Source organism: Cyclopterus lumpus, chromosome 3 (assembly GCF_009769545.1).
Source record: "Cyclopterus lumpus isolate fCycLum1 chromosome 3, fCycLum1.pri, whole genome shotgun sequence".
NCBI classification, from domain to species: Eukaryota; Metazoa; Chordata; class Actinopteri; order Perciformes; family Cyclopteridae; genus Cyclopterus; species Cyclopterus lumpus.
Window position 1 is genome coordinate 2,420,583 of NC_046968.1, and position 17,471 is coordinate 2,438,053.

Sequence of the window (17,471 nt, forward strand, 5' to 3'; positions counted from 1 at the left end):
GAACAGATGAATGCCACATTGTCCAAACGGAATGACCATCTGTGACTAATGTGTGTTCTATGTTTTTAATTGTATAGCTCTTTTATGATGGTTTTAATGTTTGTAAAGTGTCTTTGAGGCTTTTGAAAAGCCCTATATAAATACAATGTATTATTATTATTATTATCCTGCTAGTAAAAAACGTGTGTGATGGAGGTCTGGCGCCACCTTTCATCCAGACACGTGCAACAGCATTTCAAGAGAAATGTGGGAATAAAAAGGATAATTATCCTCTTCACAATCATGACTTCACACATTTCACTTTGTTTCACTACATTTGAAATGTGTCATAAAAGTAAGTGAGCTGATGTGGTCACAATATTGCACGCACCTGTTTTCACGGAGCCCGTTCAGACCCGCAGACATTTACCTAAACACAACGTGTGTCGGTTTATACACATGGGGTCAATAATATTTATGATATTAAAAAGATGAGGACGAACAAAGGCCGTCTTGTGATGAGTGACATCAGCTGCACACTTCTGGCTAGTCATCTCTATCAGCTGATGTCCTGGAGGAGTCCCACTTCTATCAAGCTCGAACGAGGAACGCCAAAGAAAATAACGGAAGCTGTCCAGTTCTGCCTTCAAAGTAAAGGTCGTCCGGGAAATATTTTTATTCGTGAGATTCTTTCCACACAAATTCAGTGGTTCCCATTTACAATGCCAGATATGTTACATGTTCCAATATTTAGAACTGCACTCAGTTATACTGTTTACTGTGTCATATTGCAAATCAATCTATACAGAACTGAACCTGTAACATATCTGATATTGTAAATGGGAACCACCGAATTTGTCTCGAAGAAATCTCACAAATCTTCCCTTTCTTCTCAGTGCTTAACATGTTCATTTTCTATCACTATTTATATTATAAATCACTTGATTTAAAAATCTATATTTTATTACCTTTGTACAGGTTTATAGTTTCTTTAACTCATCAGTTATATCCCTGTCTTTCTTCTCATGTGCTGTGTATATTTTGTCAAATAATTAAGTTAAAATTGAGTGGTAAAATCTTTTTTTAAGTTTTAAGAGCACACTATGTATACTTACAGGCAGCAGTACAGGTCCAAAGCACAATATATATTGTACCAAACCCAATTTTACAGGATTAAGCTCACTCAATTTATCCTTTATATGTGAAATATAATTCAATTGTTATTTTTAAAAGTTATCCTGTATAATAAGGCAAATAATAATGTATTTGATATTGGTATGTATTTGTGATAGTGATCATAAAAGGTTATACTTTTTGGAAGCATACCATTTTCTATGTGTTATGGCCACTGTATTTTAAGATATTAATGTGTACTTGCAAAATAATATACAAGCAAATTTATGTTGAAAGTAGTAGAATAGTAAACATCCTGGAGCATGACATAAAGTCCATGGGGACAATAATAGGCCATGTAGGTTACAATAAGGATGTTTTGCAAACTAAATGAGTATCAACCTTATATATATATATATATATATGTATATATTTTTATTTTTACAATACAATATGAATTGTTACTTCGATAGTTGTGGGTATTACACACGCGCACAAAAAAAAATTTGAATTGCATATTACTTTGAAAATCTCCCCCGGAAATGTATTGCGTAGTGTAACATTACTTCGCGCTCTTTACACTCCTCTGTCAGCGCGTCGACTCGTCAAACGTAATTACTTTCAGCTGCGGACGTCGTCAAGGCAGGAAAAGGAGTCCTTAACAAGCAGGGGGACCAGATCCAGGTCCTCCACGTGCCAAGGAGACCGGACCTTTACAGGACTACTTTCTGAGCATCACCGCATCCACCACCTAGCTACTGTCAGGCTCGTGTGGCTGGCAGTCCCGTCAACGTAACCCCGCTGCGGCCCACCGTTACAGAAGCGACTGAACAGCATCACCGGGCTCCAGTCACCGGGCTCCAGTCACCGGGCTCCAGTCACCGGGCTCCAAGGCGTCACCGGGCTCCAGTCAACGGGCTCCAAGGCGTCACCGGGCTCCAGTCACCGGGCTCCAGTCACCGGGCTCCAGTCACCGGGCTCCAGTCACCGGGCTCCAGTCAACGGGCTCCAAGGCGTCACCGGGCTCCAGTCAACGGGCTCCAAGGCGTCACCGGGCTCCAGTCACCGGGCTCCAAGGCGTCACCGGGCTCCAGTCACCGGGCTCCAAGGCGTCACCGGGCTCCAGTCACCGGGCTCCAAGGCGTCACCGGGCTCCAGTCACCGGGCTCCAAGGCGTCACCGGGCTCCAGTCACCGGGCTCCAAGGCGTCACCGGGCTCCAGTCACCGGGCTCCAAGGCGTCACCGGGCTCCAGTCACCGGGCTCCAAGGCGTCACCGCCCACCACCAGCATGGCCTCCGCCACCTCGACCCCCGCTGCCGCCTCCAGCGGCCGCTCCGCCAGCCGCTCCTCCAGCCGCCGCCGCGGCAGCGCAGCCGCCAGCCTGCAGGCATCCAGCACCAGCCCGACCCGCATGTACCGCATCCAGGAGAAGGATGATCTCCGACGCCTCAACGACCGCCTCGCCAACTACATCCAGCGGGTCCAGGAGCTGGAGAATGAACGGTCCTCCATATTGTTTCAGCTGGAGGAGAAGGATGAGTCTAAAAGCCGGGAGATGGGCAACGTTCGGCGGCTGTACGAGGAGGAGTTGGCCGACGTCCGGAAGTCCCTGGACGGCCTGGCCGGAGAAAGGGCCCGTTTGCAGATCGACTATGGAAACATCTGCGAGGAGTACAGGAAGCTCCAAGCCAGGTAGCAGCGTGACGACACGGCCACACACGAGCACGCAGGGGCCGGGGAAGCTTAACGCCAGACTCCGCTCAAAGGGCTCATTTAATGCGGTTGTGTGTTGACGCACCTGCGGGTCCCAGGAAGACCTCCACGGCAGAGCCCTGCAGGACGGTCGTGTTACGACTAGTACAGCTGGCTCACTGCAGACCTGCACTCCTCTTTTCACATTTAATCCTTCTACACTTTCCCTCCTTACCCACAGCAGATGTTTTATTCCTCGTTCTGAACTTTGTGGTCTCTTTTTGGTCACGTGGAAACACACTAAGCAAAAAGACTGCAGGGAGACCACACGGATGGTGTCCCCCTGTTTGGGGACATTGAGTTTATAAGAGAATAAGGTTGATGTAATCCTTAGTGAAGAGTTGGGCAGTGCCCTGTGTGACCAAGGCACCTCCATACCTACGTGGTGTTTACCATGATGAAAGGACCACCGGTTGTCTTCTGTGATGCTCATGATTGTCCCCATGCTCTGCCCACTCAGGAACCAGAAGAAGGAGGCTGACCTGGTGACGGCGTTGGCCCAGTGGAGGAAAGCCGAGGCCAGCCTGAGCTCCAAGGATGCTGCGTTCACCAAGCTGCTGTCTGAGAACAGGAGGCTCACCGACGACCTCACGGACCAGAGCGGACAGCTGGAGAACGTATGAGCTGACAACATGGCATGCTGGGTGAAACACAGGGCTCATGTGCATGTGTGGTCTTTACAGTCCCACCCCCTTTTGTGAGATTAGAAAGTGTTGTGGTAAATTACATTTAGCGTAAATAAATAGTATATTATATATCAAATATTTTTTCTTTTTCTTAGGAAGGTTCCTAACTAAGTGGAATGACCCAGAACTCATGTTTGTATTCTCAGAGCGCGACAGTCGTCTTTTCCTACGTCCTTGACCTGATTCAGTTTATTTTATAAAGCCCAAAATGTAACTCCTCAGAGGGCTTTACAATCTGTACACATACGACATCCTCTGACCTTTGACCTCACATCGGATCAGGAAAAACTGCTCACCTGGCCTAGTTTTTTATTTATAAAGTGCGACACTAAATGAACCAGTGTTGTGATTAAGTCTGTTCCCCTCTGGAACGGCACACGCCCGTCATTGTGATGTGTCTGGAAGAGGGGCAATCAAAAGGCCATCTGTTGAGTCACTTTGACTAATTCAGAGATGAAGCCAATATATTCAGATGATCCAACTGTCTGGGGTGGGGGGGTGTCACTAGGTAGAGGGAGCACTGGCAGACACCAAGAACCAGCTGAGCTCCGAGATCCTGAGAAGGGTGGACTTTGAGAACCAGGTGCAGACCCTCAAAGAACAGCTGGGACTCCAGAGGAACATCAGTGAGCAGGTAAAACACACACAATGCCATGAAGCTGGCCATCTTAACTCCCAACTGTTGTCTGCATTGCCTCAGGCTGACACACACACACACAACTCTGTGGCTTTTATTAATATTTTGAAGGAGCTGTTGGAGATCCGAAGCCGTCATGAGACTCGTCTAGTGGAGCTGGACTCTGGGCGGCGGAGAGAGTTCGAGAGTAAACTGTCCGACACGATGCAGCAGCTCCGCCAGGACCACGAGTCTCAGGTGCAGCAGTACAAAGAAGAGCTCGACAGGACCTTCAGTTCAAAGGTACTGGTGCCCAGTTTCCAAATGTATTGACTATTTTCTTTTTCTGATATTAACTTCTTTTTTTTCTTTTCTTCTGCACTCCAGCTGCAGAATGCCCAGCAGGCCGCGTTGGAGAACAACAACGTTGCATCGGCCACCAAAGACGAACTGGAAAGCACCAAGCTCCGAGTGGAGAGCCTCAGCTCCCAGCTCCAGCAGTACCAGAAGGATGTGAGGCCACAAACATGAACGTATCTGTTCAAGGGGCATCTGTAACATTCTGATCATACAGAGGCAACGCTTCTGTCTCTTTATGCGACTCCAATGGATTTAAAATGAAGCAGCAGGTGTTGTCGTCCGAGCTTCCAGGACCGCCTGGATCGGACACCTGCTCCGCTAAAATAAGATGTTTTCTAAGGGGAAACTACCGCTTTAGTCCCACACAATTAAACTTAAGGTTTAAACTTTCCTGGCATTGACTTCTAAAAACTAATCTGAGTTTAATTTCTAAACTGTGAGCTAATAATGGCTGAAAGTAATTTGCTCCAAGCTGTTTCTTCAACGCATGCTAACCGTTGTCGTCTGTCAGAAACTGGTCCTGGAGAGCCGCTTTCAAGAGCTGGAGAGGACTCTTGATGGGGAGCGCGAGGTTTGGCAACACCGACTCAGTCAGAAGGAGCAGGAGCTGCTGACTATGAGAAGCCAGATGTTCGCCCAGCTGGAGGACTACGAGAGCCTGCTGGATGTGAAGCTAGCTCTGGACATGGAGATCAACGCCTACAGGAAGATGCTGGAGGTGGAGGAGCAGAGGTTTGGCTGTGATCTGGTTGTAATTCCACACATGGCATGATGCCTGGATCTCTGGTAGTGAATCCAAATGTCATTTTCTTAGGTTGCAGCTGTCACCCAGCCCTTCCCAGCACACGGCTATATCTCGAACTCACGAACACGGCAGCCGCAAGCTCAGAGGGAAGAAACGGAAACACGAGGGGGAGTCGGGCAACTCGCCCGCCTATAAAATGTCCAGCCGCTCGGCGGAGCACGCCGCCGTGAGCGTGGCGGAGGTCGAGATGGCCGGCAAATATGTCCGACTGAAGAACAACTCTGAGGCGGTAAGGCTGTAATGCAGCTGGACCATCGGTTCTTTATAGGTTTGACTTCAGTTTGTTTTGTATAGCCCAAAATTACAGATGTAGTTACAATCTGTACACGTACGACATCCCTGTCCCAGGACCTCACATCGGATCAGGAACCACTCCCAAAAAGACTTTTGGACTTTTCCGTATCAATAATTTGCGTTGCACTGCGGAATAGTTGATTCCTCTTCACTGCTACACTGGTTGCATAAAATAAGCCTCAGTGGGCTGGTGGCCTCGATCCCATTGCATAGAAGGACCAGCCAGCCGTCCTCTCTGTGTCACTTCCTTGATCCACTGACGTGCCAACAAAGATCTCTTTTGTTGTGCTAGTCAAATGACCACAGCGGTTCAATGCCGTTCTACTTCTAAGCATCCCTATTTTCGTCAGACTTATAAAGTCGCTCGTACGGTAATATAAATCTCTTAGTGGAATGTTTCCTCTCCCACAGTTGGCTGTAAATGATGTAGATCCTCATGAAGCCCGTTTGGGTCCTTTAAAATGTGCCATTCCTCTCGTCCTCCAGCAGCAGAGCAGCTGTCGTTCTCTCCACACATTAATTTGTAATGGTTATTGTGCTCCCGTTTGTTTATACAACCGACTTGTGTTCATAAGAGTCTGACGTTGAACTGCAGGTTTATTTTCGTTTTTAACAATTATGCAGAAGACTGTAACCTGCTTTTCTTGTTTAGCCAGACCAGCAAAAAGCCCAATGTGAACCATAACTGTACCAATTGACCAACTCCCAAAAAATGTGACTGAGTTGCACCAGATTGAAAAGTCTGAACGAGAACACATTTTATTCCCCCAATTATTCAGTTATGACTCCAAAACATTTGATTTGCTCCTCGACTGTATTTCCTTGTTCTGCGTTTCAGGAGCAGCCGCTTGGTGGTTGGGTGGTACGAAGGCTGTACCCAGACTCTGGAGACCTCTCCTTCCACATCCCCTCCTCCTGCCTCCTGGCTGCTGGGCAGACGCTCACAGTGAGTAGTTTAACTTGACTTCCTGCTGCAGGGACGCCTCATTAGGCGGACGACAAGTCGCTGAGCAGTTTAACGGCCGTCCGTGTAATGAGATGGAGTCCACGTCTGTTTGTCAGATCTGGGCTGCAGGTGAAGAGGCGGAGGCTGTTTCTGGGGACCTGGTTCTGCAGGGCCACAGGAGCTGGGGCCCTGTCACTGATGTGAGGGTGGTTCTTTTGGACCCCAACCATGAGGTTAGTGGAGCATGTTGTGCATTCTGTCTGGGGACGCACCCAACTCTGAAAAATACGTTTTGATTCATAGAAATAAAGGGAATAAATCTTGCTGGTATCTAAACTAATAAAAGAATCCAACAACCAGTCCATTTTCTTATGGATGAGTATATCGCCGCAGAGAATTCATCTCTTCAATCAAAGCTACAAACTTAAATGAATTCAGAGGCCACTGATTGATTTTTATTCTGTTCATGTCAATGATGACCAGATGATGCTTTACCAGCTAGAGGATGTACCCTGTTGAATGGGGACCTTTAAGCATATTGTGACATATAGACTTTAAACGTTATGTTAAAATGTTCTGGCTTGAATCGCACTTTAAAATGTATCTTTGTGTTGTCAAACAATAATTACACAATGTTGCTTTGGCTGTAGATGTTGGAATATAATAATTGTATAATCGTCCAATGCTGGATGTAACTCCATGTGATCCCTTCCCAGGAAATGTCCGAGCACCGGGTGTACATGCAGGACAAAGGTGAGGAGACCGACCTGGAGTTTGATGAGGAATACGTTGTGGGCAGTGACATCCAGCACTTTCGGAGACAGGTAAAGACGACGACAGTCTAAAACTAGACTTCCGTAACCTCGGTGTGAATGCTCCTCCAGAAACTGGTTGACATGCTTTAGTACATGAAACTTGACGTCCGTTTATTTCCCTGCCTCCACTGAAGCCAAAGAGGAAGAAGAGGAAGTGTTGTTCTGTGTCTTGAGCGTGCTGTACAGGTGAGGAGGGCGGTTCTGCTCGTCCACGTGTACCTGGTGTGCACGGCTCTGTGTAAAGATGCATGGCTTGTTTCCAACGTGTTGGCTTGGCTCCGGCCTTTGTTTTATTCAACAACATGCCTTAAAGTGCTTGAACTCGTGTTGTGAGCAGTTAAAGTGGATGTAAATGATGGGGCAACCCAATAAATCAGAAATGATTAGTTGGACCCAAGAATAGGGTTAATGGGGTCCAGGTTGAACAAGTTTCACTTTAACCAGCTCCATTGAACCCAACAGCTTCCTCGTCGGATCAATGAGTGGAGTACTTGATGTGAGATGAAACGGAAAACATTTAAGCTAACACAATCCCGTTCATGGTGTTGACATCTATCAGCTCTAGAAACCGTTGGGCTAAATGTGCAACTTGATGCTTTAACGTTAGTTCAGCTTGACCAAAGTCACACATTCCTTTATGAAGAGCTGTCCAAAGGAAACCAGTGAAAGTATTCTAGATGTAGCATTCGCAGTAAATGACATGAAGCTCTTTCATTTCGGTCGGTCAAATGCACCATAAAGAAAAAAAAGGCTGCTAGTGGCGACTGATTGACGGGTCACTCCTCCCGTTCCAAATATCGTCACCTCAGTTCACTGGTTGGAAATAAAAAGCCAAGATGGCGACGGGCAAAATGCAGAACTCGAGGCTTTAAAACGGGCGCCGACTACTTCACCATGTACAACCCCACCTCCCAAAAAGCCGAACAGCTGGTTATCCCATACACCGCGCTCTGTGGTACAGGCCCCAGGGCGCCCTTCCTAAATATTACATGCTGATGGATGTAATGACCTCTTGTGCGGCCAATCCAGCCCATGTTTACATACTCGGTAGTATCCCAGCGTTTCTTTTTGGGTATATGATGTTACCATGACTCATGAGGGACCAGGATAGGAGAAGTGCAACACATTACTGGCATAACTAAATCAACCAGGATACTAGTGGGTGTTTTAAGTCTCTGGATATTTTGGGTGAACTCTGTTCATCACTTGAGTCGCGTTCCACTCATTTGATGTTTAAATGATTTATGCCTTGTGTCCTGTGGCAATATTTGCCTTAATCCTGTTTTTCCACTCGTGTATGCAGTTTCCTTTTTAAACTGTGTACAAATAAATTAGGTCTTGAGGGAGGTTCATGCCGCCTTAAGCTTTTTAAAAGCTCTGGAAACGAGAATTTTACTCAACGTGGAACTTCAACCCAGCCAACATTTGAACCACTTTTCACCAATTTGTTTCTTCAAAGTAAATGAGTTGTGCTCATTGTTTGCCCTCAGTGATGGTCAAACAAACGGCAAAATCCAAAGTATATTTCTGTTCTAATCAAAGCAAGTCTCATTTAGATGATGATCCTTTATGCTGCGTACATACAGTACGCAGCATAAAGGATCATCATCTAAATGAGTCAAGTGCATGGGAACATTATGCAATACGGCTCTCTTGATGCAGTTTGTTTGGATCTGACTCATCGTCTGTCTAATATCTTATTGGTCCAATTTGTAATTCTCATTTAAGTTGCCCAAATAAGTCTAATACAGAGCCCAGCTGCAATATACTTTCCTTTTTTTGTTTCTACCTGGAAAAAATCAGGTAGTATTCATGAAAATATCATAAACTTGTTTCTGAGACTCGTTATAAAAAGTAAAAATGAATTTGTAGTTTAATTTCATAGACTCAAAGGATGCAGCAATGAAGAAATGTGCCATACTAATTAACTACCATTTTTCTTTGAATTCCCTGTAAGTGAATACTACCAAAAGCAAAGAGTGGCTTGAGTTTGGTTTCAAATGCCTGAGACTCATTACTAAACAATCCTTCCACTAAAAAGAAAACATCCAAATCCACTGCGCTGGCGTTCCCGTTGTCCACCATGTTTGTTGCTCCTCATCAGTAACACCCTGCTCCAGGCCCGCGTGGCATACCTTCCCCTCACCGCATGCTCAGCACTAAACGGAGCAGCATGTATCCTGTGACGGTAATTGTGTATTTGATAAATATGATGACGCTGCTATTGGCTTTCAGGATCTATCCAAGGAGGCCAGCTGTGCCATCATGTGATGGCTGCGGTCCGCTCTGACCTTCCAGCGTCGTCCCAAACTGCAGCAGGACTTTGACACTTCGGTCTGCCTGTGAAGCGTCAACCTCAGTATTCCTCTCTGGTTTCATGGCTCGTACCGCAGCAGACGATGTGGGCTTTGTCTTGATTTGCTCTAATTTTAGATTTGTGTGTGAAATAAAACTGTTGGCATAATAAAGTTATTGATATGGTGCAGTCAGACACCTGGCGCAAAGTATTAAAGACCGTTCATTACAAAATGCATTACAACAGCTGTGAATGTCAGAGTTCACAGTGACACTTGATAAACCAATTTAATAGCAGCAGGAGGAAGTAGGATAGAAAAGACGTTGAGAATCACACTGCACTTAACTGACGGGACACATTTTTTTACTTTATTTTGTAAAGCGTAGATAATGAGCACAGTGACACACTTGATGCTGTGGAAAGTGTCTTTTTTTTAATTTGTTTTTTATTTTAAATACGTTACACAGTTGCGGCAACATTTAATCCTTTAAAGATGATCTCCGTACAGACTGGTCCGGTGTACCTTGTGCTTGAGATGAGAACGGCAGCCTTATAGCACCTTTCTGGAACATTTAGAGAATGTGACCAGCTTGGTTTGGGTGTCATTTCACTCGGACATCTTTCCATTTATTAAAAAATATTTTTTAATTTGTCCATATCATTGTCCAGTCTTAAGATGCAATGTTTCCGTAACTAAAATAACAGCCAACACATGTAGTTTCCTCTAGCTCGGTCATGAGGTCCACGTTCCAACCCGCCCCTACTTGGTTGGTTAAGTACCCCAACACGACGAGCGTTCCCATCAGTTTCAGCTGCCCTTTGTGCTTAGTGCTAATTCACTTGTGTCAACATGCTAAACTAAGACGGTGAACTAATACCTGCATGCTGACATTAGCATTTAGCGCAAAGCTGTGCAGAAGTACAGCTTTGAGCTGCTAGCATGGCTGGAGACTGAACACAGAACACTTGGTGTCACAGAAGCTGCTCCTAACAGTCTGCATGTCCCCAATCTACTCAAGAGTAAAGCTAGCTTAGCTGTTGGGTGCCTTAACAACCTTGGTTTGATTCCAGATGGGGGGCTCTCGTAACCGTGCTTCATGTGGATGAAAGAATTTCATTGATTAAAAGGAACATGTGCTGTCTCACTCTGGAGTGCATACCAAACTGTAAACTGAGGCACCCCAGATCAGAAAACCAGCGCTTCGAGCCCTTCAGATAAATACCTGGATCGCCAGATAGCCCAGAACGCTTTGTCTCCAGGAAATGATACTGATTGTCACTGTAAAAAACCAAAGTACTTTACATGTCCACAAATGCCAAGATGACTCTTCTGATTCGGAGAGTGACACCAGATTGTAGTTTTTGTCACTTATAGATGGACCCAAAGGTTGTGAGATGTCTTAAATTTGCTCTTTTGGCGCAATTGTTCCACGCAAAAGGTGACAATCCTCCAGCTCTTGAAGGACTCAGGTGGAGCCTGTAGTCTACACCATAGTCTCTTTGTTGGTGCCTTTGAAGAAGGTGTTTATGGGCGGGGTCTGTTGGGTCAGAGTGCTGTGAGCAGGCAATGGAATCTGCAACCGCACTCTGTTGTTGGTGGTCTTCCACGTCTGGAACAAATTCATATGGTAGCGCACAGATACCTGAGAAACCAATAAGCATGTTTTAGTGCAGCTGGTAATGGTTTATGGTCAAATCTAATGTGATGTGATCAAAGTTCCATACGTGCTGCATTTCCAACGCATGATGTGGCTCAACCTTTTGTTTGGTTGTCGATAAAAAAGGATTCAGCAAGAGTTACGTTGACGATGTCACAAAATACAGAAAAAGGACCTGGTACCAAAAGTTGAGGCGAGCTGAGGAAGACCATGCATTGGAAATGAGGCATTAGGCCCACTGGCTGAGGAAGACCATGCATTGGAAATGAGGCATTAGGCCCACTGGCTGAGGAAGACCATGCATTGGAAATGAGGCATTAGGCCCACTGGCTGAGGAAGACCATGCATTGGAAATGAGGCATTAGGCCCACTGGCTGAGGAAGACCATGCATTGGAAATGAGGCATTAGGCCCACTGGCTGAGGAAGACCATGCCATGTAGATTAAAAGCTTGTAAGTGGCTGAGCTTCCCAAAGGTCAAAAAATCACTTCCACTCAAAGTTAATTTTACACTTTTTTGGTGATTCATTTGTAATTCAAAGTTAACAAATTATTTGACTGATAAAAAAAAAACAACTAGAAAGTTAAAGTTGCTAACCAACATGTTCATGTTAACCACATCCAAAGAAAGGGTCTGCAGAGACTGATCGCCAACATGTTTTCACACAACGCCGTATTGCATTTAAGGTTATGGAGGGTACAATAAGCAGTGTAGACCCTGAACGTACCAGGGTCCAGAAGACGTATATGGTGAAGAGGGCCAGTGTGAGGACCAGTAGCCCCAGGGCCTCCATGCCGTTGGTGTAGTAGAGGTCCAAGGCTCCCTGAACACAGAGCCATCCTGACAGGCTGGCCAGTGGTGTGATGAACAGGAAACACATGGCATCGCCACACACCGTCCGCCTCTGCTGCTGCACGGATGGAGAACACAACCACTGGGGGGAAGACGGAAGAGAGGGAAAGCTGGTGAAAAGCACATTAAAGCACAACCCAGGAGCACGGTGGTGCACACAGTGGGTGGAGCGATGTGACCCAAATGTGGACATGTAGCTACAGCTGGGGGGAAGCTGCAATCTCTATTTGAGGGTCTTGGTTTCAGAAACTGTTTTAGCATTTGCAAAAATCTAGTAATAAACAGTATTAAGATCCCTAAAATACCTTGTAAAGAAATGTTTTATTACTATCATATATAATTCACATATGTCAATAGCATATGTATGACTATTCCATTATGTTATATCAGACAAATGTATAATTTCTTTACCTTTTAACCCCTAACCAATAACAACAACAAAAGATAAGACATTATTATTATATATCATGATATAATTGCATAGTAATATCAGACCGGTCCATAACCAAGATGATAGAAATATTGACAGCCAATAATTCCAGTTATTCCAAGGGACCTGCAGCGTGAGTACGGTTTAGTTTGATGACCAATGTTAAAGACCTGATGAGACTTGTGCTCCAGTTGAGGGTGGGTAGGACTGAAGTCGCCCAGCCCTGTAGTGCATGATACACGGCCCAAACAGGTGCACCGAGGCCAGCAGGCCTGCTGTTTAGAGGGACTCAGAGAAGCGTCTAACATGTCCTGCTGCGTTAGTGATGTAGAGGATGGTGTGTGTGTTTCTGTGCATGTGTCCAGCATTGCCTCACAGCAGGCTTACGCTTAACCTGGTTGAGAGCATGGTGCTTAATCAGCAGATTACTGGCTGTGACCACACGTGCAGCAGGAAGACGACAAGGCCACTAATACGCCCTCCTGCACGCTGCACTGCAGAGCAGTGAGGGGAGGAAACACCGTCTAATCCGACTCAAGCTAAGAGGCTTTAGGGGTACAGCAGCAGGGCTCCTCCCACTGACTCCTGCTGGCTCATTGAGGAACATCAGAGGCCTCTCATCCATATATATATATATATATATATATATATATATATATATATATATATATATATATATATATATACACTACCGTTCAAAAGTTTGGGGTCACTTAGAAATGTCCTTATTTTTCAAAGAAAAGCACTGATTTTTTCAATGAAGATGACATTAAATTAATCAGAAATAAACTCTATACATTGTTAACGTGGTAAATGACTATTCTAGGTGGAAACGTCTGGTTTTTAATGAAATATCTACAGAGGTGTATAGAGGCCCATTTCCACAACTATCACTCCAGTGTCCTAATGGTACATTGTGTTCTTAGAAGACTAATGATGATTATAACACCCTTGAAAACCCTTGAAAACCCTTGTGCAATGATGTTAGCACAGCTGAAAACAGTTATGCTAGTGAGAGAAGCTATAAAACTGCTGCAAATGGAGCATTCTTTGATGAAAGCAAAGTTTGAAGAACAAAATTAATATTTCAAATATAAATCAATATTGCTAACCTTGTCAATGTCTTGACTATATTTTCTATTCATTTTACAACTCATTTGATAAATAAAAGTGTGAGTTATCATGGAAAACACAAAATTGTCTGGGTGACCCCAAACTTCTGAACGGTAGTGTACATATACTGTATATATATATATACATATAAATATCTATATCTTTATATATATATATATACACCAAGATGAGATGCGGTTAGATCTGCTCTTTACTAAGTGCTCATGGTGAAGGGTTTGATCATCTTAACTACAACTTATGAAAACAATATGAACAGGTACAGTTTATGATTTGACATCATTCCAGCTGTGTGTCGAGCCTCTTTTATTCATCATGGGTGGTTTTTGATCCATTGCTCATGGGCGGAGGAAGAAAGCTCAAAGACGCCGTGGACCGATATCTAAACATGACAAACACATCCTGCTCGTGCACAATGAGCTGCGTGGTCAGAACAGGGCCTACCTCGGTGAGGGGCTTTGGCAGGCGCTCCAGTGCAAACTGGTGGCGGCAGAGTTCACAGTGGCTGCTGTTGGAGGCGGTGAGCCAGTGCTCCAGGCAGGCCCGGTGCACCATGGCCAGGCTACCGCAGCACTGGCAGGGGGACAGCAGCTCCCCGGAGGCCCGGCCTTCGTGGCAGATCCTACAAAACGGCTCCTCCCTGCACAGAGACACAGCTTCCCTTCTGTCAACGTCTCCCTGAAGAGTGTTGGCTCTATAAGGAGCCTTCTCAGATGTTTCCATGTCATTGGTCCCTTTCAGAAAGACTCAAGGCCTCCAATTCTACAAGACTCTAATAGGGGCCCATATAGTAGAAAGATGTGTATGTGCACTCACTGGATTCAATTCTAATTGATTCAAATGTCTGTGAAAGAACAGCAGGGTCACCCCTCGAGGTCCCCTGAGCCCCTGGCGGAGCATGAGCACCGTCCTTTCAATATAACTCCTCCACAATCAGATAATACATCATCGCACAGACACTTTATTCATGTGGAAATACAAACTCTTTGAGCGAAACAAAAGAGCTTCACAGCCCCCAAGAACACAGACATGGCCACATATACACACGTGGAGAGCAACATGAACTACTAAATACATCAACATCCACGAGTATATAAGTATATATAGTAAGTCACGAAATACAAATAAATAAAATATGTATATATATATATATATATAAATAAAATAAACCAAAAACATTCTAACGTTCACTGAAGTGGGTTCAAGCTCACTTTAAGTTCCCTACATGATGTACATGTGTGGGGGTACACCACCCCATCTTATTAATCAAATGGACTTATTAGGCTTTTGACATGTGGAGTCCCTCTCGTTACAAGCTGGGAGCAGAATAAAAACTCACCTGAACACGTTCTCACTGCGTGGCCAGTGAACTGTTTACATCTCTTATAGTCTCCTCGCACACAGACATTCTCAGAGTAAACGAGATAAACATGATCCATTTTTACATATTAACACTTTTGTCGACTGACCGAATGACCTTGTTTACTTTTAGCCGGTTATCTCAATGTATGACTCTATGACCTACAAGTAAACAAGAGAGATAGTAAACAAGACGACTGCAGGAATATGTTCTATTTGTATACAGCTCTGCTCCCTTTAGCCCTGCGGTGAGCTAGTCCACGTTACTCACTGTGATTACTACGCTGATATTTTGCATAGGGATGCAGTAAATATGACTATTGATAGAAGAAGTTCTACTCTTACCTGTCAGTTATTGCTGCATATTCCTCAGTGGGCGGGTCAATGTGATAGTGTGTAACTTCTTGGCTGCAGCCGTTGAGTCCCTCCTCCAACCCGTGCTCAGGCAACTTGCCCCCCCCCACAGGGCCGGACCCCCGTGGGGCGGGGGGTTCCTCTGCTGTCATGTCTGCCGTTCACTCATGTCAGGAGCAGCACGTCTGTTGGCAGAATTCAATGTGACACAGGTTTCCTTTTATGGCGTCATGGCAACGCTCACTTTGTAATACAACACTATTTTGACACATTTAATAAATGGATGTGTAAAAATGTCTTTGTTGAAATGAAAAGGAATAAACATGGCAATTTGCTAAATATGTTTTGAGAATGTTGAAAGATCCAAAGTGCCCCATCACAAGTGTTGATACAGGGACTAACATATAGATCCATATTTGTCTTGCACGTGGTTTGATTTGTTCCCTCGTTATTTCATGACAAACGAAGCAGATAAAAAGGTCTGAAGATGATTCAACATGTTGAATCTGCTTTTGTTAGCTGGTCCAGGGAACTCTCAGTATGAGGACCAAAGTGAAGGAGGCCTTTCAATATATAACAGAAACATTCATATTGACCAAAGTAACAGTTTGGTACATTCCTAAAAGAAGGAATGGAGTCGTGAGCTCACCACCACCAAAAGGCCCAGAAGACCACGGAGGACATGTCAAGTAGACGTAGCAGAATTAGTGGTGAAGAAAAAATTAAGAGATGCCTTCATGAATCTAAGTACAGAAGGTTTACAAGGTGCAACCCACTGGGAACACTGGGAACACTGGGAACAGGAAGGCCAGACTACACTTTGCCAGAAAACATCTGAATGAGCCTGATCAGTTCTAGATGAAGGTTATTTGGCAGATGAAACCAAGATGAACTTGGATCTGTCCCAAGTGAAGACACACACCTCTGAGGCTCACCAGTTAGCACACACTGTACCTTTAGTGTATTGTTCCACAGCCCTCGTCTCCTCTCATCAGCTAACAGCACAGAGGGCATAGTGGAGCTGCTAAAAAACAGATATTTCCCTCAACAGGTTTTTGGGCATGAATATGATAGCTATAAAAACTTTATCGGTGGGTAATATTTCTGTGTTCTCTTTACAGCTTTAATGCAATAAAAAGAAACATTCTAAGTCTCATTGTCCTTAATTCAGTCTTAATTCTTCCTTTTTTCAAGACACAGACAGTCATTTCTGTCAATAAAGCAGATTTCTACTGAAAATATAATGTTAATCACTTTATAAGGAACATTTGATTTGAAAATTCTACAATTTCGGTTTGAGCTGTAAATGAGCGTACCTGTGTCTAATGCAACAGAAAGGAGCCCCCACTCAGATCATGGTCTCCTCTTCTACACCAGGGGGTTAAACAACAGGACTCGTACAGTGGGCTCAGGTCTTCATGTGGCTCACCCTGTTGGAAACAATATGCATGATATCAAACTCTGTTCATGGCAACTTCCTGTTTACCGGTAACACTGAGCTGTTGCAGAGCACACACACAATAAGCCAAAATATAGGCCTTGTATAAAGTAACAAGTCCCTCTATAACAGCCGGCTTACCAATAGCTGGAGGTCCACTCTGTGACGGTGTACGCTCCGACAGTACGAAGCTGCCCTTCCCGTCCGTTTCTCACACCGAGTGTGGAAGCTTCTCCTCCTAAAGCCTGCCAGCAGATTAGTGTGGCGGTGAGAATAGTGAGGGATTAGATGGAGGGGAAAGTAAGAGCCAGGACAGACAAATGGAAATGACATCAGAGTGAGTTACACCTCACCATGCCCCCCCCTTAATCCTGTTAGGGGGCTACCAGGAAGGCAGCAGAGCGAGCCTTTCTCCGGCCTCCAACCTCCTATGGTAATATAGGCTGGAGGAGGACCGCTCCCATGGACAGAGGGACATGTTGTTGTGTTGTTGTTGTTGTGTTGTTGTTGTTGTGTTTGACTCGTATGTCTGTGCAGGAGAGAAACAAGGTACAACAACATGAATGCTCCTCTAGAACGGACGTT

General features: G+C 44.9%; 2 protein-coding genes across 2 annotated transcripts; one reads left to right on the top strand and one right to left on the bottom strand.

The window, feature by feature from the left end:
- The first annotated feature begins 1,715 nt into the window (after window positions 1–1,715).
- Window positions 1,716–9,893, top strand: lmnl3 (lamin L3). The gene is made up of 11 exons (XM_034526467.1): window positions 1,716–2,786; window positions 3,307–3,463; window positions 4,041–4,166; window positions 4,281–4,451; window positions 4,536–4,661; window positions 5,020–5,240; window positions 5,323–5,542; window positions 6,446–6,553; window positions 6,670–6,786; window positions 7,270–7,377; window positions 9,604–9,893. The coding sequence occupies exons 1-11, from the start codon at window positions 2,383–2,385 to the stop codon at window positions 9,637–9,639; spliced, it is 1,794 nt and encodes a 597-aa protein (XP_034382358.1). The 5' UTR covers window positions 1,716–2,382; the 3' UTR covers window positions 9,640–9,893.
- Window positions 9,894–11,148: 1,255 nt separating this feature from the next.
- On the bottom strand, window positions 11,149–15,600 carry zgc:158785 (uncharacterized protein LOC791214 homolog). The gene is made up of 4 exons (XM_034562729.1): window positions 15,440–15,600; window positions 14,180–14,396; window positions 12,050–12,256; window positions 11,149–11,307 (listed from the first exon to the last, which is right to left on the bottom strand). Exons 1-4 carry the CDS (start codon window positions 15,598–15,600, stop codon window positions 11,149–11,151), a joined length of 744 nt encoding a protein of 247 aa, XP_034418620.1.
- Between the last annotated feature and the right edge of the window lie 1,871 nt (window positions 15,601–17,471).